At 53.6% G+C, this 22,261-nt stretch overlaps 1 protein-coding gene across 1 annotated transcript in view; it reads right to left on the bottom strand.

The window, feature by feature from the left end:
* Positions 1 to 21,419, bottom strand: part of OLFML2B (olfactomedin like 2B) — a 33,487-nt gene extending 12,068 nt beyond the window's left edge. The window contains exons 1-5 of the mRNA XM_002715110.5: positions 20,787 to 21,419; positions 18,185 to 18,448; positions 15,596 to 15,703; positions 5,445 to 5,621; positions 636 to 861 (exon numbers count right to left, since the gene is read on the bottom strand). Coding sequence (XP_002715156.2) covers positions 636 to 861; positions 5,445 to 5,621; positions 15,596 to 15,703; positions 18,185 to 18,448; positions 20,787 to 20,960 — 949 coding nt within the window. The 5' untranslated portion in view covers positions 20,961 to 21,419. The remainder of the gene's footprint in view (positions 1 to 635; positions 862 to 5,444; positions 5,622 to 15,595; positions 15,704 to 18,184; positions 18,449 to 20,786) is intronic.
* Positions 21,420 to 22,261: the final 842 nt, after the last annotated feature.

The raw sequence follows: 22,261 nt of genomic DNA, 5'->3' as shown, positions 1-22,261 counted from the left end.
AACAAGAAAGCACAGCTGAAAATGGGCAAAGTGGTCATGGCAGCTGCTGGGTGGATACAAACCAGACAGAGAGAAAGGCAGAGAAACTGGGCGACACACCCAGAGCTGCTGTGTTAGAGGGGATGTGAGAAGGAAGGCGCTCCAGCAAGTAGTGGGGGAAGAATGGGGACCTCCTGGGGTTTCCTGAAGGCACAGGAAGAAGACAGGAGGCAGATGGCTGGCAGAAGGAACACAGAAGGAGGTATTAAGGAAACTGGGTAGAGACATTGAGGAACAGGCTCAGTTCTTCTCTGTGAGAGAGGAAGAAAGATGCAGAGCAAAACAAAGTGCTGGAAGCTCAGCCAGGAAGCTCAGGGTCCCTGGAGGACAGGAGAGGCCACGTGTGGCTCCGAGTGCATCATTCCCCTCGAGCCTGGCTTTCCCCATCGGCCAATGCAGAGAACGGCAGGCCCTTGCAGCTCGGTCCCGCTCTGCCACCTGGTCTTCTGCAAGCCCAGAGATGCTAACTGACTTGCCCAGGGCAGCTCAGAAAGTTGTGGGGAGGGACCGGACTGCAGAAGCGGGGCGTGGCTCCCCAAGGCCCCGCCCTCCCTCACCGCCCAGCCTCTGGGCCAGCCCTGCTGGTCCCAACTCACGGTGCTCTTCGATGTCATTCTCTTCATCAGGGACCTTGGCTTTGTAGTAGGTGATGCCCCGGATGACGGTGGGCTTGGAGGCTGCGTGGCCCCTCAGGTGGACCTGCCTGTGCAGGGTCCGCTGTGACTTTGCCACGTCGGGTGGGGCCAGGGGGTGCGTCCGCAGGAGCTCGATGGCGTTGATCTGCTGGGACACGGTTTCCTCCCGCAGAAAGCGCTCTTCATACTGCTCGGCAGAGGAGGCACAGGAGGGAAGGGCAGGGGGCAGGTGGGGCGGTGCTGGAGCCACGGCCACGCCAGCAGCAACAGCACCCGCTCCGAGCCTGGCCCTGCTCTGAGTACAGAGTATGCCTACATTTGTAACTAACAAACATTCGTGCCAGTCCTGTGACCCATTTTTAGGAAACTGAGGCACAGAGAGAAATTAAGCACATCGCCCACCATAAGCAGGGAGGACAGGATTTGAACCCAGGGAGTCTGGCTCCAGAATCAGTGTGTGTAACCTCAATGCTACGCTGCCCAGAGAACGTGGCTCTCCTCTCCACTCTGGCCTGGTGACGCTGGCTGACTTAGATCTGGCGCAAGCTGTTTCTGGAGAGACCCCCGTGAAAGGAAGGGCACCCACCCAGCTGCCTCAGACACAGGTCGCCGCCCAGCCCCCACACTCTCCCTACTGCGTGCAGAATAAAGCCAGACATCCTCTGCCTGGCACTTAAGAGCTCTCACCAACAGACCTCGGCCCAGCTCAGCATCCTGCTCTCCTGTTCCCCAACCCCCAGCCCTGGCCCCCAGGGACTGCAGCCCCTTGGCCGGTGCCTCGGCCTCTTGGCTCTCCTGAGCTGCTGGGTCTTTGTCAGACCATGTTTTCTGTCTGAAAAGCCATTCCACCCCTTTTACCCTTTATATAGAGCTACTTGTATGGAGATCTGCCCAGTTCTCAGGGTCCAGCTAAAAATTCAGGTCCCCAAGGAAAGAGTCCCAGACCCTCTCATCCAGAATCCTTTCCTCCCCAATGTACTTTTCCTTTGTGGCAAAGACTTCTAATTGACTACCCAAGTCCCTTTCCCCCTTGTCCCTTCCTAATGGAGAGCTGCTTTTGTTAGACTTCATGGGACTGAAGTCTGGCCAGTGAGGTATTGGTAGAAGTTGGTGGGAGGAGCTTCTAGGATAGTTTCTTAGTAGGGGGGCTGACTTAGCTGGGAGGCATCTTTTGTTTACTTCCTTGTTTCTCTGTGAAGAGGATGGCTGGAGCTGAGTAGCCACCTTGTGACCATGAGCCCGGAAGTGACTGATTAGTTTTTAGAACTAACCACACCAGCTCTGAACTGCCTGCCTCCAAAGCTCCTCTATGTGAAAGAACAATGAAGCACTCTACTGCTTAGGGCACTGTAACTTGGTCTCTTGCTCAATGCTGAACACAATTCCAAAACAAATACAAGTCTGTGCTTCTGTTACAGTACTTTTCCCAACCTGCTTCCCATGGGCATCATTTAAGGATGCTGCAGTATCTGTAGACTGTGGAAATCTGAAAGAGCAGAGAGCTCCTCTTGTTCATCTGATTCTCCTGGTGGGTGCTCCTTAACTGTGAAATGGGGTTTTGAATCCTAACGAATCCCAAGGAGCTGTCTATATGTGTGACCAGCATTTGGTTTCAAGTCTGGTGTCTGGGCATCTGGACGGTGTCGTGAGAATGTCACAGTGACAGCTCTGATGGTGCAGAAGGGTCATGCAGTGCCCGACCGTGCCCTGGGCAGCCCCCTCCTGCCACCTGCTCCTGCCTCTATTCCCTGTTCTTGTTGGTGAGGTGACCTTGATTAGAGGTACAGGGAATGCCTGGTTGTTGGTGATGATGGTTTAGTGAGCACCTATTGTGGCCATGTTCCTTTCTACTATTTTAACCCTTACAATCATGAGGCAAGGTCGCTATCCATGTCAACAGATGACGAAGCAGACTCTGGATCGCCCAGGAGCAGCTTGAAGGCCAAGCATCAGTGGCTGGGAGAGCACTTGCTAAGTCTCACTACCAGCATTGGGTCCGGGACTGCCTGTTCAGAGCCAGTGTTCTTCCTCCTATCTGCCACCCTGCCCACAGCTATGACCACGAGACCAACTCATTCGCTGTCTAAAACCTCGCCCTGGTGCCCACGTCCGCAGGGCCCCGGACTGGCTGCTGCCCAGCAGACTGGGGAGCACCACCATTTCCCAGCGGGGAGAGCTGCCTGGAAGTTGACAAGAGGCCCCGGCCACAGCCTGGACCCAGACGCTGAGGGACAGCCAATGGTTGGGCCTTGGTCTCCCTCTGCATTGCAAAACCAGGGCGTCATTTCTTCGTGGCAAACCCCAGGAACTGTCTTTAATTCCAGGCTCTCAGGGAAGGGCGGGAGCTGCAGTCCTCTCCCCCTAGCCAAGGAGATGGAGCAAGACCATGGACGGCCTTTGCCAGGGAACATATAATTTCCTTGGATTCACTGGCGACAGGCTGCACTGGGCAGCAGCTGCCCTAACTAAGCTTTGATTTTCTCTCTCTGTCAATCCAAGAGTCTGTTGTATGACTTCAACCTCTGGCATCAGATGTGCCCACTCCCAACCAGCCCCTGGAGCCCCCTGCCAACCCTCCAGGCCGGGATCATCTTTGAGACTGGCTTCCAACAAATTACCATTCACCCTTCCAAAAAAAAACCCCGACATGATCTACAAGAACCCTGCAAATAAACAACGAAGCCCATTACCCTACAGTTCCCCCCTTTCCACATGGGGTTCACCAAAGAGACAAGGGATGGAAAGGGAGAGGCACAGCCCACTTGTGGGCCTCCCTCACCACTTCCCCTTCCACCCCTCCCAACCCTGGTCCCTGCGGATTGTGCTAACTTCAGCAGTGTGATGAATGGGGAGCCGAGGCGGAGGAAGGCACGCTGCTGAGCAAGGAGAAAAAGGGTCTGGTGTGTTTGATTTGGTTTGCTGTTTGCCCTCGGGAAATCTGAGCTGGGTTCCTGAGCACACCACACTATGTGTCATAGAGACAAGAGATAAACCAGAGGGCCTGGCTGGCTGGGAAACTGGAAGCCAGCAGGCAAGGAGTGCCTGGCTCCTCTGGGCAGCTGGGCCTGCTGAGGGATGCCTCGGGGGCTGGAGATTAGAGACACTGGACCCCAGATGTGATGAGCAGGTGCCTACAGATCCCCATCCAGCCCAAATGTGCCCTGGCTCTTTGGGTTGCGAGCTCAGACTCAGTTGCTCAGGGGTGACCCACCACGTAGACTAAACACATGGTTGGTAGCCAGCACGGCTGGGACACCCCAAAATGAGAATAAAAATAATTTTTGAAGGGAAATGATGATTCCCAGAAAAGCATCCGAGTAGTCATCGTGGGAAAAGTTAGGAAATTACTGGCCTTCCTTATATTTATTTTGTGGTTTGGGATTGTTCTGAGTTACATATTGGGGAGGGTACAGGGATTAATGCCCTAAAAGTCCTCAGTGGGCCTGCCACCCTGCCCTCAGAACACGTGTGCCCCAGACTGCCCGAGCCCACGGCCGAAGACTTCCTCCACCCAGGAGTTCAGAGCCCACTCGCCACCCAGTCTTCCTTCCTCCGCTGCCCGACCCTCAAGGACCCAGGCAAGAGCCCTGCATGGCAATGCTCCCCCACATTTTCCACGCCACAGCATGCAGAGAAACCAGTGCAGAGGCTCTGGCTATCCCAGGTCCTGCTCAGCCCACACCTGAGGCTGAGGGCACTCTCTCAATGGCACACCTGCGTCCCACCCCTGGGTACCAATGTCCTGGGCCCCACCATCCACCACCAACCCCAGTGACCCTCAGCAACCCAGTAAAGGAAGCCAGGCCCCTGTTATATATGCCGCTGTCCCCTCGCTGCCCAGGGAGCCCTCCCTTTTATAATATTCACACAAATCTGCCTTGCTAATGGGACTCTTCTAGCCCGGCCACCAGCATTTCCCAGTTTCCTCTTCTACTCTTGTGGGTTATTGTCCCCCAGAATGCCTGTTTCCTGGGCAGCAGTTTAGCAGATAACTCCATATATTCCATGGCAACACACATAAACATAACTTGGTGATTGGAACCAAAAGAACAGGCACCAGGTGGGGAGGCACCTTCAAGCAAGCAGGTTTTGCACATCACTTAAGTCCCTCAGGCTGTTCCATCTCACACACGGGTGACTTTGCACTGGGGACACAGCTGGGTGGGGAGAGACCGAGGTTTTCCATGCTTGTCACCTTCTCCCAGCTGAGCAGGGAGACCATGGGCATGGTTGGAGCTGTTTCCTCGTCTATACAATGAGGGTTTGGTCTCCAACCAGCCTGCTTTCCAGAGCTGTGGTGAAACTTGCAAGTGATGGTGATGAAATATGCAGAAATTACAAAGTCCCTTATAAAGAGGGGCTATATAATGTATCATTTCCAAGCTGGCACATTTCTGTGAGTGAAATAGGGTGCTACTGATACCCATGCCAGGACAGCAGCAGTGAAGCCACGATGGTCCCCGACAAGCCAGCCCTCCCTCGTGTCCTCCTCATAAAGGCAAGGGCTGCTCCCAGGGATGTCATGAAAAGAATGGGACAGGGACTCAGGAGAGACCCCGATCTGGGTCCTCGTTGAATCTTTTCTGGACTTCAATGTTAGGTAAAATGGGCTCCACCCCTGGCCATCCAACATACAGAACAATTGCACAGATGCAAGGAAACCAGGACTGGGCAAGGAGTGAACCCTGCAGTGCTCTTTGCAAAGGAGAGATGTGCTGCTCTCATGCTTTGGGGGGCTAAGACCCGAGGCCCCAGGCAGCCGGGCTGTACCTCTGGGTGGGCGTAGGCTGCGGCCGCGTCCCTCTGCAGGGCTGAGCCGATGTCTGGCACCCTCTCTGCGATGGTATCGGAGCAATTCCCTTTGCCTCGCTTGTTCATCTCTGTTCGAATTTCTTCCACGTCCTCCTTGATTTGTTCATTTTCCTTGGTGAGGTTTTTAGAAACTTCCTGAGGGGGGAGAAACATTTAAAAACGGGATCCAGTTAGTACTTTGAGGACAAATGGGGTCAGCTGGCAGTCAGAGCACGGGGACACAGCAAACAGGCTGAGAATCAGCCAGCAAGTGACTGGGGCCCACGAGCATGTCCAGCTTTGCGCTGGGAAGAGATTCCAGGCCCCAGGGCAGCATTTCCAGGGTCATCGAGCCCTGGTATGTCCACCTGCTGGAAATACTGCCCAAACGACCACGGGCTTCCTGATAATAGCACTCTCAGGTCCCTGGGCCTCCAGGACACCATGCCTTTTTCTGTCATTTATATACAATGCTCCCTACCCAGTGGTGGGAAACATTACAAAATGTTCTAGCTGCCTCCATGGGACTCAGTCACTGGATTTGTAAAACAAGAGAGGCAGGGCTGGGGGCATCAGAAGCAACTCCCGGACAATGAGGACGCTGCATGGGATCTGCACCTTAGGAGAGCTGTCGACAGCCCTGGAGCTGCTCTTGCTCCTCCAGGGGTTTACAGGGAAGTTTGACCATACTGAGACCCAACGTGTCGGCCTCCCTACTAAGGTTTCCATGGACATCGACCGTGTCCAGTGTGGTGGCCTCCTTTGGGTCCTGTTTAGGAGGCTGGTGGAGAAAGCAACCATGTAAAATCAAGGATGCGTTTCCTGTTCCTCTTTCTTTCATACACACACGGTAGTGTAAAAGCCCAGACACTGGCAGGCACAGGGCTACAGCTGCTGTGACGCCACAGTCCCCCAGGGCAGCACGGCGGCCAGGAGCTGGGGACATGAGTGCGTATGGAGGCAGATCACGAGGCCCAGACGCTGTGGCTCCAGTGGCTCCCACAGGGGGCTGCCCAGAGGAGCCCAATAGGTGCGTGTTAAACTAACCAGGCTCCCGAAGCATCGGCCGTGCCCTTTTTCTGGCATTTCATTACATGCCTGATAGTGAGCCCTGGAAAGGCTCAATGTGTTCCACAGGACTTGGGCCAAGCCAGCCTCCCTCAATTGCACAAAAGGAACCGTGCTGAAGCCCACGAGAAAGGTGTCTCGTCTCCAGAATGTGCAGAATGAATGGTCTTAGAGGTTGTGCAGTCGCTTCTGACAGGGAACATCCAGGGCAATGGTTAAGAGCGTGGGTTCTGGAGGGAGCTGTCTGTTCACACCCGCACGTGTCACTGTCTGTGACATATCCAATGTCTGTAAGCTGGGGGGAGAGCACTAGCACTTTCCCCACAGGTTGCAGGACTGAGTGAGTGACTGCATGGGTGTGCATGGACCCTGCTGAAGGGTTGTTTATCACAGACTGTGACAGCTGGAATGGAGGCCAGAACTCAAGCCTAAGCTTTCCGTTCACAAAGAGGAAACTGAGGCCCAGAGTAAAGAGGTGATTGTCCAAGTTCAGAAGAACAAACACACTCAAAAAAAAAAAAAAAAAAAAACTGGAGCAACATGCAGCCTGCTGGTCCTGCCTCTTCAGTTCACTTGGGGATCACGAGAGCGCAGGAGAGGGTCCTGGCACCCAGCCAGCCCGCAGCAGCACCAAGCACACCAAAGAAGCCAGGGGATGCCTGCAGCTCGGTTTCAGGAGACACGAGAGGAGGTGCACATGTGCGGAGTTATAGGATCGTGGGTGTGGCCCGGAGTCCAGCAGCATTGGCATCCTGCAGGGACTTGTCAGTATTGCAGAGCCCTGGGACCCACCCGGCCCTGCTGGAGCCCGGTCTGCACCTTAGCGAGATTCTCAGGTCCTTCCTCTGCACACATTAAGGGTTGAGGACCATTGCCTGAAATTGGGGGACAGCTGTGGGATAAGGGGACAGAAACATGTGTGAGAGATGCTGTGTGACAGGGGCCAAGTTCTTTCTGGAATGGACAGGAAAAGCTCCTGGTCTCTAAGTGGCCCAAGTGTTTCTGTAATCCCTAAGTGGATGTCCTCCTGTGGCTCTCCCCTCCTAAGACAGGACGCACGGCCCAGCAGGCCCAGGGGGCCAGTGTTAGGTCTTCATTAATGCATTCACGTGCTCAGCCATGGCACTGAGGGACCAAAGCGTAAGCAAGACAGATGAGGACCCCACCCTGGTGAAGACCTCCCTCTGTGGGCAGGGGAGGTAAGCACGAGACGAAGCACCAAACAAGAGAACACCTGCCAGGGTGCGGTACCTGGAGAAACAAAGGATGATGGGAAGACACAGGTACTTACTCGTCAGTGGGATGGGTGAGGCCTCGCTAAGGAAAGGGCTGAGGGGGTGTGCACCTGCCGCCCAGCGATGGCCCCAGGATGCCATACAAAGTGCTGGCACCTCAGGGTGGATGGGAAGGCTTGGCCCTACTGTCCTCACTGTTTGAAAGAAGATCTTGCCTGCTCTGTGAACACCTTGGAGCAGTCGCCATCAGCCCATGTGAGATGCTGGCTGTGGGGCAAAGGGGCAGCCCCTAAGATGTAGCCCCTGCCCCTGTCCCTGCCTCCCCGAGCCTTGGGTTTCTAGGCCCTAGAGGGCTTTCCTCTCCTGGATTCCTAACCTGAAGTTCTCCTCTTGCCCTGGATGCAGAGCATTATTCGGAGTTTCCACAGAGGAGCGTGGGAGGCAGGCCCAGCTCTGAGAGCCAGGAGGAGCAATATAGCTTATTCCCCCCCAGGGACCAGGAAAGCCCACCAGCCGCCTGAATAAACAGCAGGTCGGCAGTGGCATCACCCCCTAGGCCCCCGAGCCAGCTGGTGTGCCCCCAGGCGACAGCAGCAGCTGCCCCTCCCCGACACCCCCACTCAGCTGCCTCCAGCTTGGGGGGTGCTGGCCTCGCCAAGCTCCAGATCCCTCCCTGGGCTGTGCAGCCCTCACACCAAGGGCCATTTGTGGGTACCTCTCAGGCAGCCCAGGGGATGCTGCCCACACAGGGGCTCCCAATCCTGCCCTGCAAGACAGGCAAAACCCATGATCTCATGTCTCAGGCTCTTCCCCTCAGGGACAGCTGCAACCCTGACATTTATGGTGTGTGTGCTTCGCTCCCGGGCGGTGCTGGCAGCGAGGCGGGCTGAGGCGGGAAGGGTGCCTATCTGGCAGCAGCAAGTGCACCACACAACCCCTGCCAAGGATCCTGGCACCGTCAAGAGGAGGGAAGGGCGGAGGGAGAAAGGCAGGCAGATAGGGGGCTGGGCAGAAGGCCAGACACAATGAACCTTGTCAGGAGTCCTCGGACTAAGTGGAGCCAAGGGATTGAGAGGCATTCCCCAAACAAGGGCCGCATGCTGGACGCAGTGCATGGGAGGGTGTCTGCTGGGAGCAAGGCCTCGTCGCCAGTTGGGGACAGGTGTCTGGTGCTGGTGACAGACAGATGTACAGAAACCAGATTGTAGGAGGCACACACACCAGGTAGGGCCCTCTGAGCCAGGGAGAATCAGAATGTGAGTGGGCCTGGGGGTGTAGCTAGCTAGGCACAACTGGTCAGAGCCCATCTTTGATGAGCCATGGGCAGATTGGCAGGGCAGGCATGGGGGAAAGACCACGACTGAGGTCTCCATGCTGACCTCGCCAGTTCTTGGACAAGAATAGGTGTGCATGAGCAAGACTGGGTATGGGCTTAAGGCAAAACTGTAGGAACCAGGAGAAAAGACCACAGAGAGGAAGAGAGAAGCCCTGGCATTTCTCTAGGGTCTTGATTTTCTGATAGGCCAGTTGTGGGGTGGCAGTGGGTGCATTGGGGGCTGGGTGTAGCCCTGGAGATCAAGCACAAAACCCACACCACCATCACAGCCTCTTAAGGAACCATGTAAGGTATGTGATGGAACTTCTCTGGGCCCTAGCTGGAGAAAGAAGGAATGATGACACGTGCCTGTCCAGACTTGATGTGAAGAGTGAGTGCGAGGCTCACGTGGTGCAGCGCCTGGCCCTGAGCAGGGCTGGAGGTGTGCGGAGGAGGCTGGTGTGGGCACACCCTAGGATCTCAGTTGCAGATGTGCAAGTGCAAGAGGAAAGAAGAGCTAAGGTTTCGTGAAGGCATGAGTCTAAGGCTGGCTGCTGTATGGGGGTGACTCCAGGTGGGCAAAACCTTGGCTCCAAGTCACGCAGCAGACACCTGAGGGGGCTTCCCTGGGAGGCCCTGTGAGTGTCAGGCCGCATGGCCGGGCATGCACAGGACTCTGGGGCACGTGGATCCTGGTGGAGTGAAGTGAGCAGGTGTGGGGTAACCGGGCCCAAGGAGGCGGGCTCACGGCTTGTCCTGCCATTCTCTCTCTGAGCCCTCCAGGCTGTAGCTGGGGCCTGATGGTCTGGGACAGTCATTGGGACGACAGCTGTCCTCCAGTGTCTGGAAAACAGCTGGTGCTCCTGATGGCAGGAGAGGCGGGCTACTGCCCAATCCCTCTGACCACAGGTGACGGGCACGGATAGACAGGGAGACACCAGCTGCCACGTTACATCCTGCACCCAACCAAACAACTGTTGAGCAGCGACTCCACACTGGGGGCTGGGCGAGGACCTGGGAAACAGAGACGACCTATGCCTGGGTTGCCCTCAAAGGGCCCAGAGCCTGGAAGGAGCCACGAGTGACTGGGCAAGAAGCCCAGGCCTCTGATGACTGTGTGCAGCAGGGGTGACCCACCCCTGAGAACAGAGCCACACGTCCTGGGTGCTATGCGCTGTTCCCAGCCCAGCAGATAGGGGGCTCACTCTTGCATCTTAAGCTCCCTTACTTAGCCAAGGAGAAAACCTTACATTCCGCAGTGGCAAATGAGACTTGAAGTATATGTGGCCCCAGGAGAGGCAATTCATTGGCTGGAGCTCAGACGAAGACGGAAATTGAATTAAATGACATTAGAGCTGAAGTGGGTAGCCGTAACTCTGACCCTCTGTCTCTCCCCAGAGGAGGGCACTGCTCTCAGGCAGGGTGAGTGAGGCTCCCCTCCAAGCCTGCCCTCAAAGAAGAGTGACTTCCAGCAAACGCTCCCACACAAGCAGACTTGACCAGCCCTTGGGGTGTCTTGAAGGCAGGGGAGAGTGGGAGGGGAAGTGGGGGGCTTGGAAGGAGCTCCCCCATTTCATAGCCAGGCCTGCACAGATGAAAATCACATTTTCCCATTAACCGGTGAAGATACATCCCCCAGAGTCAGGGAAGCTCCTTTGATGTTGCCTCCCAGCCCAGAAACACAAAAGCCTCCCCATCTTAAGGTTTGGGAAGAAGCCCTCAGCAATGGCTGTGCCAGCACATTCTAGGACTGGGCCAGTCTGGGGCCTGATAAATCCATCACAGACTTTAAATCTCACATGAAAGCAAAATCACGAGGGAAAAAAAAAGTTCAGGTTCAGCCGACACCCAAGGTCCCCAGGCGCCCATCAGTGCTCATGGACAAGGTTTGCAAACCCCAGCAGGTGGATGCAAAAGACAGGGTCACACACACGAGAAGGGGCAGAAGCCCCAGAAGCCACAGAAGTCACTGAATGGAAAGCTTACAGGCATGCATCTATTTGAACAGCACGGGGTACACGCCCACATACCTACAGGGGCCTGTGTGCACCCAGTCCTAAGCAGAGCCAGTACTTACAAACAGGTGTCCTGCAGCTAAGTGGGGGTGGGCGTTTCCTCCTAAAGATCTGCAGCTTTTACGAGAATGAGTTAATCCAGCTAAAGTCTTGATGTTAGAGGAGATTATTTTAATGATCTGTCCTTCTGTCTTTTTCTCGACTCTGGTAGTAAATCGGCTCCTGGAAGAGCTGCAGGGTTCCAGATGTACTCCATGCCTCTAGTCCTGTTGCCTCCACACTCCACATTAAGGCCTGAGCAGCCTGCCAGTCTCTGTGTCTCTGGGAGCCCGTGGAGTTCAAGCAGAAAGTCTTTTCTGGAGCCAAATCAGTGCCACACCCAGCTTTATATGCAGTGAACGGAGTTTGCCTTTGCCATGTGGAAGCTGTAGGTTTTCATTTTAGATTTTTCAATTCCCATCTCTGTGGCACCTATGCTCTGTGTCTACCCCCCACCCCTCCCACCCCCTGCACACCCATACTTCCTGAACCTGCTTCCCCTCCCCACCACCTGCAGGTGAGGGCCAGCCTGGCTTTGCCACGAGGAAGGCCCTGGGAATGCTGACCACCCTGGGATTTCTTCTCCCTGGACCAGTTCTAAAACAGGTGCCTGGGGTTTCGGGCCTCACCCAAGTTTGGAGAAGTAAGATTCTGGAACCTGGTGAAATGGTTCTGCTAAGACACACTTTCCAAATGGAAAGAAATCAGGAAATCTGACAGTATCAAGTGTGGGCGAGCACGCGTGTGGAGCGAGTGTAAATGTCTACTTGTTGGGAAAAACCATCTGGCATTGTCTTATAACACGGAAGACAAGCACAACTAACGGGCAGGCACAGTGCGTGTCCAGGGATGCTGGTTTACAGGGACATTCGCGGGACTATTAGAATCATGAAACTGGAAACAAGCCATGTGTCCGTCATCAGAAGGACAGATAAACACTTGTCAGTTGTGGTGTATTCATATACTAGCGTACTGCCTAGCAGTAAAAACACATAAATTGCAAGACATGGAGACAACATAGGTAATTATGAAAAACACAAAACCGAGTGAAAGAAGACACCCACAGACACACACATGCATACACACACAGAGAGATTATGTAGGATTACACCAGATTCAGAAACAGGCAAAATAATTATAGCTAGAGACAAACACCCTTCAATGATGGAATTAGAACAAAAAGCAAGGGAGATGGTTAACATCCAAGTCAGGATGAGGTTCCCGTCAGCGAGGGGGTGTGAGCAGTAGGGGCGTGTAGGTGGCTTTTGGAGTGGTAGCATATCCCACTTCTCCAGCTGGCTGGCGGACACAGGTGTCTGTTAGCCTGTGCACTCATTGCTTGTGCATTTATCTGTGCCTCAGTCATGTTTCACAATTGAAAACAAAAATAATTTAACCGAAGTCACTGCACTAGGCAAAGCTCCCTGAGCTGACTTATCCCTTCTTTTTTCTTCCGTCCTGATGCATCTGCAAATGAAGTTTCCATTCCTACATGCTCCCATACACCCGCAGTGAATGCATATGTGTGCCCTTGCTAACACTGCCAAGCACTGATCTTACTCTGGGCAAAATGCCCCTCCAATCTGACCCCTCTTGTCATGTCTGACCTGCAGAGAACTCCCCTCGGGACTCAAGAATATCCAAAGAGCAGAGGCAGAGTTGCACTTCCATGGCTCTTGCGGAGGCAGACTGGAGAGGGAGTGTTTTTCCCATTCACCCAACGTTCTGCCTTTTCAATTACTGCACACTCCAGACAGTGAGCAGGCACGGGCCAGGAGACGACCTCAAGTAGATTCAGAGCTCCACTCTCCGGGCCCAGGGGCCCAAGTCCATCCCAAGACTCCACTGCCACGGCTCAGCACCCCATTGCCTTGGAATGTCTGCTTCCTGGGAAGCCTCCCTCTGGGTGGGACCGTCCCTAACTCAAATTTAATCTCATCTAATGGGACATATGGGATACAGCCACACGCTGCCTAGAAATCCCCTTGGAAGAACTATTGTTTTTAAGTTCTGGTTAGGAAAAACTGACACTCACTGGGCAGATGACGATGATTCGAATAAACTTATGGGTTTCATTAGAAAGAGCTCTGGACCAGCAATCAGAAGGTTGACTTCTAGTCCCACACTCTTAGCACTGCAATCTCAGACTGGTTATGGAATTGCTTTAGGTCTCCCATGCCACCTCACTTACAAGAAGTGGGTTAAATGTATATGGGATGCTTTAAAAAATGTGAAATGTTATACAAATGTAAGAGGTTGTTATTATTATTCTTGTTATGGCCCAGTTTTTGTTATTAAACATACCAGTTTTGAAAGAGGGCTTCTCTTAATGATGTAACTAAGATCATTTTTGAGCAAAAACCCCGTTCTTGTGCTATTCCACAGAAGATACGATGCTGCCAGGTGGTGGTGCTGCCCTAAAGTCACCTACCCTCCTGTCCCTGGCCAGCAGGGAGGGCTCAGTTGCTAGACAAAGCTGGACACAGGCTGTGGCCCTTGAACACAGCCCGGTGTACTGGCCTTCTCAGAGGCTGGGTGCCTGACCTTGACCTCCCAAGCACTGTGCTCTCCCTCCATAGCTATCTTTCCAAGGTTGTGCCCTCCAGATAGACAGAAAACCAGAGGCTGCCAAGGTCAGGTGAAGGCAAAAGTGGCCATCACCCTTGTTTCTGTAGAAATGCAATGGTTTTCTTTAAAGGACATTGCATACTTAGACGACTCTGGAGCCTCCAGAAACAGACACTTGCCAGTACTGGACCTTAACTCCTTTTCAACTCATTGAGGAGAACCAGCAAGTGGTTTCAAGAAGACTCCTGAGACTGCATGAAGTCCACTGACTGTAGGATGGTGTGGCCCATTCCCACTCTCATCGCCCACATCAAGGCTGGGGAGGAAGGACCCAAGATGCTCAGGGGCCTGATTCTCTTAGGGAACCCATCTTGGGAGAGTAGAGAGACATTGAGGAGGGGCTGCTGTGGTCCTGTTGGCCACCCCTACCTGTCTGTAAAGCTCAGCACGCAGAGTCTGGACCCCTTTCATCAGACCCCGTAACTGAAGAGACTGTGGACCCACCAGCCCTCCCAAAGCTAAGTAAGCCTCATAATCAGAAAACCCTCATCACTAAAGGGCCCAAGGTGGGTGGAGAAGGGACTTGTGCTCACTTTCTGGGAACATTTTCAGGAGGGAAATGAAAGTGCTAAAACCAGTCCTGGTAACTGCAGTGTTCTGCCATCTTCATCCCACCCTCTCTTGGCTCAGCAATGTGGGAAAGTTTGCCCCATCTCTCCTTGGTGATAACCCTAGTGCCTTGTTTAATTTAACCATTTCAAGGTATTTTCAAAATGGCTAGTGTACCTTATATCCCCTCAGAATTCAAACAAAGTGGATGGAGGAAGTAAGATGTGGCTGCTTGGCAGAGGAGAGTACCTCACCCTGCAATGACTCCTGATCTGGTGTGTTCTCTGCCACAGACAAGACAGGGGCGCTGTGTTCAGATCTTGCATTCACTAATCACTCATCAGGGAACCTGAGCTCCTCCATGACAGACCCCAAAAGCCCACTTGTTCACAAGGAATATTAATGTTTATAGCCATTCTGTTATTAAATTTACCAATTAGACCAACTTTCTAGGAATATTAATGTTTATAGCCATTCTGTTATTAAATTTATCAATTACACCAACTTTCTAAAAATTAAAGCACTAGATTTCAATTTGAAGCAGCAGCCCTGTTTCAACTACTGTTCCAAGAACTGGAAGCAAGTCAATGAAACACACCCATTAAGCTTCTTACCAATAAGGCTAGATGATGGTCCCTCTTTTCTGGTGACTAAATACGTTTTTATTTATATGTCAAAGTATATGTCAACATTATTACTTGTTTATAACAGTTCTTAACTCTCACCATCTCATAACATTTTACTAGTTGAAAACCATATGTCTGTGCTGTCTTTGCCCATTAAAATTACACTACTTCTAAACCCAAATAGTAAAGCTATTTATTAGGAATCATTCTTGCTTTTTTCCTATAAAATGGGTGAGGCAGATACACACAAGTGTGTACCAGAATAATTAAAGAAGAACAAAATCGGAATAAGAAATTAGCACTCATATACCCAGAAGGAAGATGACTCTACCTTAAAACTAGGGTAAGATGTATATTTTACTTCTGTATTTCATTTAGCTCTAAGTTCCCCAGAAGTCAAGATGATAATAGAGATACAATGGTCTTGTGCTCTTAAAGACAAAAAAAAAAAAAAAAAAGGTACTTACATTCCTGTATCACTGATTCTCTTTGCCATCAACAATTTGGCATGATTTTGGATGAATTTTTATGCATATTTTTCCTTTCCAAAGAATAGAATAGATTAAGTCTCCTGAGGGCATATACTCTGTGCAGGAAGTCTGATTTGCTTTGGGACTTGACAAGAAAAGCGTATGGAAACCAGAATCTTCCTTACCTCCTCCAGTTTATCCACTCGCCCCACCAGTTTGGTGGTGACCGAATGCAGTTTCAGCAGATCCAGGCCGTAGAAAGCTCCTTCCAGCATGTCTATGATTGTGGAGAGCTATGAAGCAAGGGCAAGGGGTTAGTCCAGGGCTGGGGCAGAAGCTTCCTTTCAGGTCTCCATGTTGGAGACTCAACAGAGAAACCACTAGCCAAAAACTGAGAGATGGCCCTATGAAATGTATAGGCAAGCACAATGGCATAAGTGCATTATGCTTTCTGGAATATTTGGGTAAATAAATGGGATAATCCTATAAGAACAAGTAGGCCTGGGGTCTAGATATCTTCACAAACGGTGTGTGCTTCTTTCAAGATTTATGTCAATTGCACACATATCTGCTTTTCTACTACACTCTATGCTGCTTCAAAGTAGTGTCTGTGTGGTCTCTCTCTGATTCATAGCAACTGGCCCATAGCAGGTAACCTAGAAATACCCAACTAATCGGCTAGAAATAGCATCACCTTGACGACAGGCTTCTGAAACACATGGCTTCTTTGTCTCCGAGAGGCCCTGGAAAGCACCAACAGGGTTTTCCTCCGCACAAAAAGCTCACTTGAGCTTGGGTAAAACAAACCCAATGCCCGTCTCTGAGATGACAAACGCCACCATACAGCTGGCCTTCTCAATTTTTTTTCCCCAAGATCACCCCTCCTGCCAATACGGGGCCACTAGGAGAAAGGTGGCCAATATTCTGGTGGCCGCCTAGGCACGCAGAGTGCAGGCAAAGGGCACATGGAGGCTGTTTGCCAAGGGCCAGTTCCTGGAAGACTTTGCTGAGCCACACTTTTTCGATCTCTTTCCCACTCATCCCCTAGCCTTGTTTCATCTACTTCTTAGGATTTGATTGATTGATTTGAGAGGAAGAGCTACAGAGAGAGACAGAGAGAGAGAAGTCTTCCATCCACTAGTTCACTTCCCAAATGGCCATAATGGCCAGAGCTGGGCTGATCTGAAGCCAGGAGCGAGGAGCTGCTTCTGAGTCTCCCACACGGGTGCAGGATCCCACGCACTTGGGCCATCTTCTGCTGCTCTCCCAAGCCATAGCAGAGAACTAGATCAGAAGAGGAGCAGCAGGAACTAGAACTGGTGCCCATATGGGATGCTGGCACTGCACGCGGAGGCTTAGACCACTATGCCCCAGCACCAACCCCTAGCCCCTAGCCAATGAAGAATTCCATGTGAGAAATATTCATGTTTAGAAGAAGAGCTCCAGGGCTGATGTTGCAACATAATGGGTTAAACCACCACCTGCAACGCCAACATCCCATAAGGGTGCTGATTCGAGCCCTGGCCACTCTACTTCCAATCCAGCTCGTTGGAATGTGTCTGAGGAAGCACCCAAAGATGACCTGAGTGCTTAGGCAGGTGGGAGACCTGGATGGAGTTCCTGGCTCCTGGCTTCAGCTAGCCCTAGCCCCAGCCATTGCGGAGTTTTGGGGAACAAACCAGTGGATGAAAGATCTCTCTCTCTCTGTAACTCTGCCTTTCAAATAAATAAAATAAATCTTAGAAGAAGAAGAAGGAGGAGGAGGAGGAGGAGGAGGAGGAGGAGAGCTTCTTCCTCTCCACCTGCTAGCTGAGGCCTGGGTAGAAGCCAGGGGTGGGCTGCAGGTCACACACTCTGTGATGATTAACAGAAACTGCCTGGCACTGTTCCAGAAGCCCCCAGAATCCAATCTAGAACTGAGTGACATTGGCACTTGGTTTTAAAATTAGTTTCACGGCACAGCTGCAGCTCTGAGCAATGTGGCCAAATCCCCAGACACTCCTTGCATGGGTAAACACTACTCTGCATAAAGGTATCTCAGAGACCACCAGCCACGAGTGGGTGCAGGGGCCAGGCACAACTGTAGCACTTTGCACGGCCACACACTTGTGCGTTTACATAGTCATGCCCAAGTGAATGCCAGCCATCGTGCACAGTGGTCAGCTCACTGATTCTCGTGGTCCTATGAAGTGGATAGTATTCCCCCTTTTTATTCAAGGAGATGGAGGTCAGATGAGTTAAATAACCAGAGCAGGATTATGCAGCTGTGGTGATGCAGCTGACTCCAAAACCAGGCTCATTCCACCCACCCCCCACCCCCGAGAAGGGCTAAGTGAAGCAGCAGACAAAGCCCTCAGCCCACCAGAGCAGCTGCCAGGTGGATGACAGAGCCTAGAGCAGCAGCGGCCCGGGTACTGAGGACATGAGGCCCACTCCTCTACATCTCTCGCCTCTTCCCCGTGCACTCTGGGCTGACAGTAACCCGTGGCAGCAATTTTCCTGGAGAACACTGAGTTCTTTTGGCCAGCTGGGCCCGGCCGCTGTTCCCAGGCCAGCCTCCCTGGCTCCATAAGGAAAGACAAGCACACTTTGCTGTCAGCATCTCCCTCCAGGCCTGGGGCTGAAAATGACCAGTTTGTCAGAACACCCGCCTTGGATCCACATACAAGATTGCAGGGGCCAGAGCCTCCCCTCCTCCAAAAGCCTGACAGTTCCCAGCAGTGGCTCCACCCAGATCACCTCCCATCCGTGGCACTGCCCCACATTGCTCCTACCTTCAAGTCGCGGCCATCAGCCTCCCGCAGTTTCTGGAGCCTGAAGTCTCCCTCACAGGGATTGAGGGCGGACGGGGGCGCCACACAGGCACACTTGCAGGATGAACCCGAGGTGATGGTTTCCACGGTGTAGAAGTCTTCCCTCCTGGAGGTCCCCGCGTTGATCCTCTGGCAGGCATCTCGGCCTAGGGGTCTCACCACACACTTGCACTGACAGTCTGAACCCTCAGACACGGCCTTGACCTTGTCATAGTCTCCCAGCAACTAGACACGGAGAGAATGGGAGGAGACATGAGGACAGTAGCATGGGGCAGACTCCTCAGGGAGGTGCCCCTTTGGCTTTGTCACATGTCCTGCACCATCAGAGATCTCGGATAAGCCCGAAGCATGGAGCGACTAGGTCATCACAGCGCAATCTGCTGACTGTGCTTTTCCTTCAAGGCACTGAGTTCAGCTCTCTTGGTTTGTCTTGGAAAGCCATGTCTCCCTCAGGGGGGGCCTTAACCTTTCATCATGGAAAGGAAAAAAACAAACGAGCCCCATCGTTCTTCCACTAGCCCTTGCCTTCAGCTAGAATCCAGGCTTAGATTCAAAAAGGAAAAGGACGAGGGGTTGAAGGAGGGATGTGAAAGTTATGATCCTTCTGTCATTCGTTCATTTAACACCTGAGTGCCACCCAGGGGCTGTGAGAGGTGCAGAGATGGGCCAGACGGAGAGCTTACCCCACAGGGGTCTGTAGTGTGGGAGGCATATAAAGAACCGTCACCCAGCGTGGGGAGTAACAAGTGCCCTGGCCGAGCAAAGGAAGAGCAGTGGGAACCAGGGAAGACTTCTTGGAGGAAGTGGTATTTGATCTGGTACTTGAATGATGGTAGATTTGGAGAAAGGGAGTTGGGGGGAGACGGGTCCCGGAAGTCTACAAGGTTTACTCAGTCTAGGGGTTCATTTGGCTCCTTGAACAGCTTCTGAATTCAAACTCCAGGCAAAACCCCAGGAGAGTCAACGGGGGCAGTGCTTGCTGCTTCTACAAGGCTAAACATTTCCTTCTGGGTAGCCTGGCCCTGCCAGGCTCCCCAGTCAGGAAACATCACACAGCAGGCTTTTTGGAGGCTGCACTCTGGGCGCTTGCTAGGAAAAAGGGCCTCTCTCTCTCTGCTCATCTCTGTCCAACAAGTCGTGTATCCTCAAGCCAGGGCTCCTTTCCTAGGCCGGCAGAAGCGTTCCCTTCCTTTGACTAATGATCCTGGCAGGCCGGCACGGAGCTTGTTTGAGTGGAAATGTTCCTTGGGATGCTGGGGACTGGCGCGCGCGCTCGGGTCGCGCGGGGGGGGGGGGGTGTCGGGTAATGTTTTCCTTGCAAAGGTTGGGTTTCTTCTAACACTAATATTTGTCTTAGAGCTGTTGTCCAACACAGAATGGATCCGTGGAAGAAGGAGGTGCGTCTCAGGGTGACTTCAGAGCTGGTCTTTACAGGCTGAGAGTAAATCGTGGCTAATCCACTCTCCGAAACTCTGCCGCGTTTCACCCTGCTCCCAGCACCCTGCCTGGACTCCCTCCCTCCAGGAGGCTCCGGCTGCAGGAAAGCTTTGGTTGATAGCACTCCAATGTGAGGGATTTTTTTTAATGCCTTTTTTATCTAGGGATCAGTGTGAGGTTGTGGGTGGCTACAGGGCACCGAGGAATACAATCACTGGAAGGAGAGTGAGGGGACTGGACTTGGATAAATCCCAATGCAGACCTTACGGCTGGCTCTCTCCAGGAAGGAGCCAGGCTTAGCCCGAGGGCTGAGCGGTGGCACAGGCAGCTCCGATCCCTTCCCAGACACTCCGAGGATTACAGCAACACCCGCTACACACCATGCCGTGTATGTGAAAATAAGCACTGTGGACAGGACTGCGCCTGCAGTCATGAGCTCCCCGCTGAAGGCCGGCAGGAGGCCTGGCTTTCCAGTCCCGTGGTGCTCTCCGGCCCTGCACTCCTCCTTTGCAGAAAACAGTACTGGGGTGTTTGGAGGACTGAGTCGGATGGAACAAGCACTTGGTAAATGGCCATGTCCATCACTACCACCTGTCACTGAGCCTGCATCCAGATCTCCAGTTCCAGTGTCCCCCTTGCCCCCCCGCCACTCACTATACCAGGTCCGTGGCCAATTGCTCTGTTCTGGGGTCACTTCCTCTGTGGTCATCACATAGGTTGCTGCTCTGTCTTCAGCCCACGCCCAGCCCCAGGCCCTACACCTCTTGCCACGGGTGATGCTGTGTGTCCCCTGTTGGATAAACCCACTAGTTTCCACATCCCAGTTCTGACAGACAACCACACAGACAGGACGGAAGAATAAGGTGGAGTCTCCCTTCCTCGTCTTCTCTTTTCTCCTGATTTGGTAACCTTGAAAGGCTCTCTAATTTTTTTTTTTTTTTGAGGATCCATGTCCTTCACATTAAGAATTAATATTAAGAAAATATTCTGATAAATGAAAAGCAAATGCCTTTGCCCCTGGTAATGGAGGGGAAGCAGCCGCCCCCAAACACTTGAGGGAGGACAATCCCTGGGCCCCCTGCCACCACCTAGACAAGAGGGGCGGGCAGGGGGCTCTGCATCCTACCTGGGACAAAACGTTCTCCTGGTTGTCGGCCTCGTTCTGCAGAATGTCGTCCTCCGTGGGTGCCGCCGTCGGCACATCTAGGGGCTCGCTTGTCCCTGTGGGGCGAGGGCTGGACCCCCAGCCCGGAGCCACAACCAGAGCGAAGCAGAGAACAAGGAGCCTCGGCTTGGCCATGACCCTCGCCACCAGAGGAGCCTTGGCCCCTTCAGAGAACGGCTGGGTCGAGGGTCTCCGCAAGGGCCGAGGCGACGGGGTCTCCTGGCTGGAGCCCGAGTGGCTGTTCAGGGCGCCTTTTAAAGCTGGGTGCAGCTGAGCAGGGCGGAGGAGTGCGCCCCCGCGACCCGGGGCATCTCCTGCCCCACGCGAGCAGCCCTCGACTGTGCGACCCCAAGACCGAGCTGGGCGCAAGGAAGAGGAGGTGACGGGTGGAGGTGGGCACCGGAGGAAGGGCTCAGGTGGAAGGCAGACGTCCAGGCAGACGCGGTGGGTGCGCAGCCGGGCGGGCGGCGGAGAGCCTCGGGGCGCACAGGGACCAGGCACACGGACCCGGAGCGCGGCGAGGGGGACACAGAGGCGGCGGCGGCGGCGGCGGCTGGACGGCAGGCGAGGGCTGCTGGGCGTTCGCGCGGAGGGAGGGCGGAGCCTCTATTGTGCCGGGGCCGCGGCGGTGCAGCCAGTGACGGCGCGGAGGAGGAGGACCACGAGGCGCCCAGGGCTCGGGCGGAGGGGCGCCCGGGCGACCCCGCCCCCACTCGGCTTCGCGGCGACAGCGCCGGGGCTCTGCTGCGCTTTCACCTGACCCCGGAGGACGAGCGGACCAAGGGCACCCGAGGGGGTTGTCTTGCGCCCATTCTCGCCGAGAGGAGCGAGTGTCCTGCGGGTTGGGGGGCGGGCACCGGGCGCTGGCTGCAGCTCCTCGGCTGTCGCCCTGGGTCGCCCCCGGCGCGGGAGGAAAGGCGCGATGGCTCCTCTTGGGCGCTGCTTTTCCCTGCCCTGACTCTGGGCGCGATCTCCGGCAGCTTTGAACTTAGCGCGGTTGGTAGTTGGTTGGCCTGCTGCAGCTTTAGGATCTCGTAATACCTCCACCCAGAGGCTAACTTCTGAACTCCCTGCTGGAGTGTGTTGACGTGGGTAAATGTTAACAATAAGAGGAGTAGCTGAAAAGCTCTGACATTTTTTGCGTGTCCCAAGGGAAAGAGCTACTGCCCGGGAATCAGACAGTTCCAAAGGGAACTCCTCTTAACTGTCTCCGTGGTTTGCGACGAGTCTCCGGGTCTCTGTCGCCAGGGGATCTCTAAGACAGTGTGCCATTATGTTACGATGATCTTTCTTAGTGTTCCTTTTATAAACCCAATATGAAGATGAACAGTGTGTGTATGGATTTAAGAGACTCTGTGCTTTCCAAGACAGCTGTCACCCTGAACATGTTGAACAGGGCCAGACTCCTTCGAAGATGTAGAAAATATTGAGAAACT

Source organism: Oryctolagus cuniculus, chromosome 7 (genome assembly GCF_964237555.1).
Source record: "Oryctolagus cuniculus chromosome 7, mOryCun1.1, whole genome shotgun sequence".
In the NCBI taxonomy this organism is placed as follows: Eukaryota; Metazoa; Chordata; class Mammalia; order Lagomorpha; family Leporidae; genus Oryctolagus; species Oryctolagus cuniculus.
This window is presented reverse-complemented; position numbering and strand designations above follow the sequence as displayed.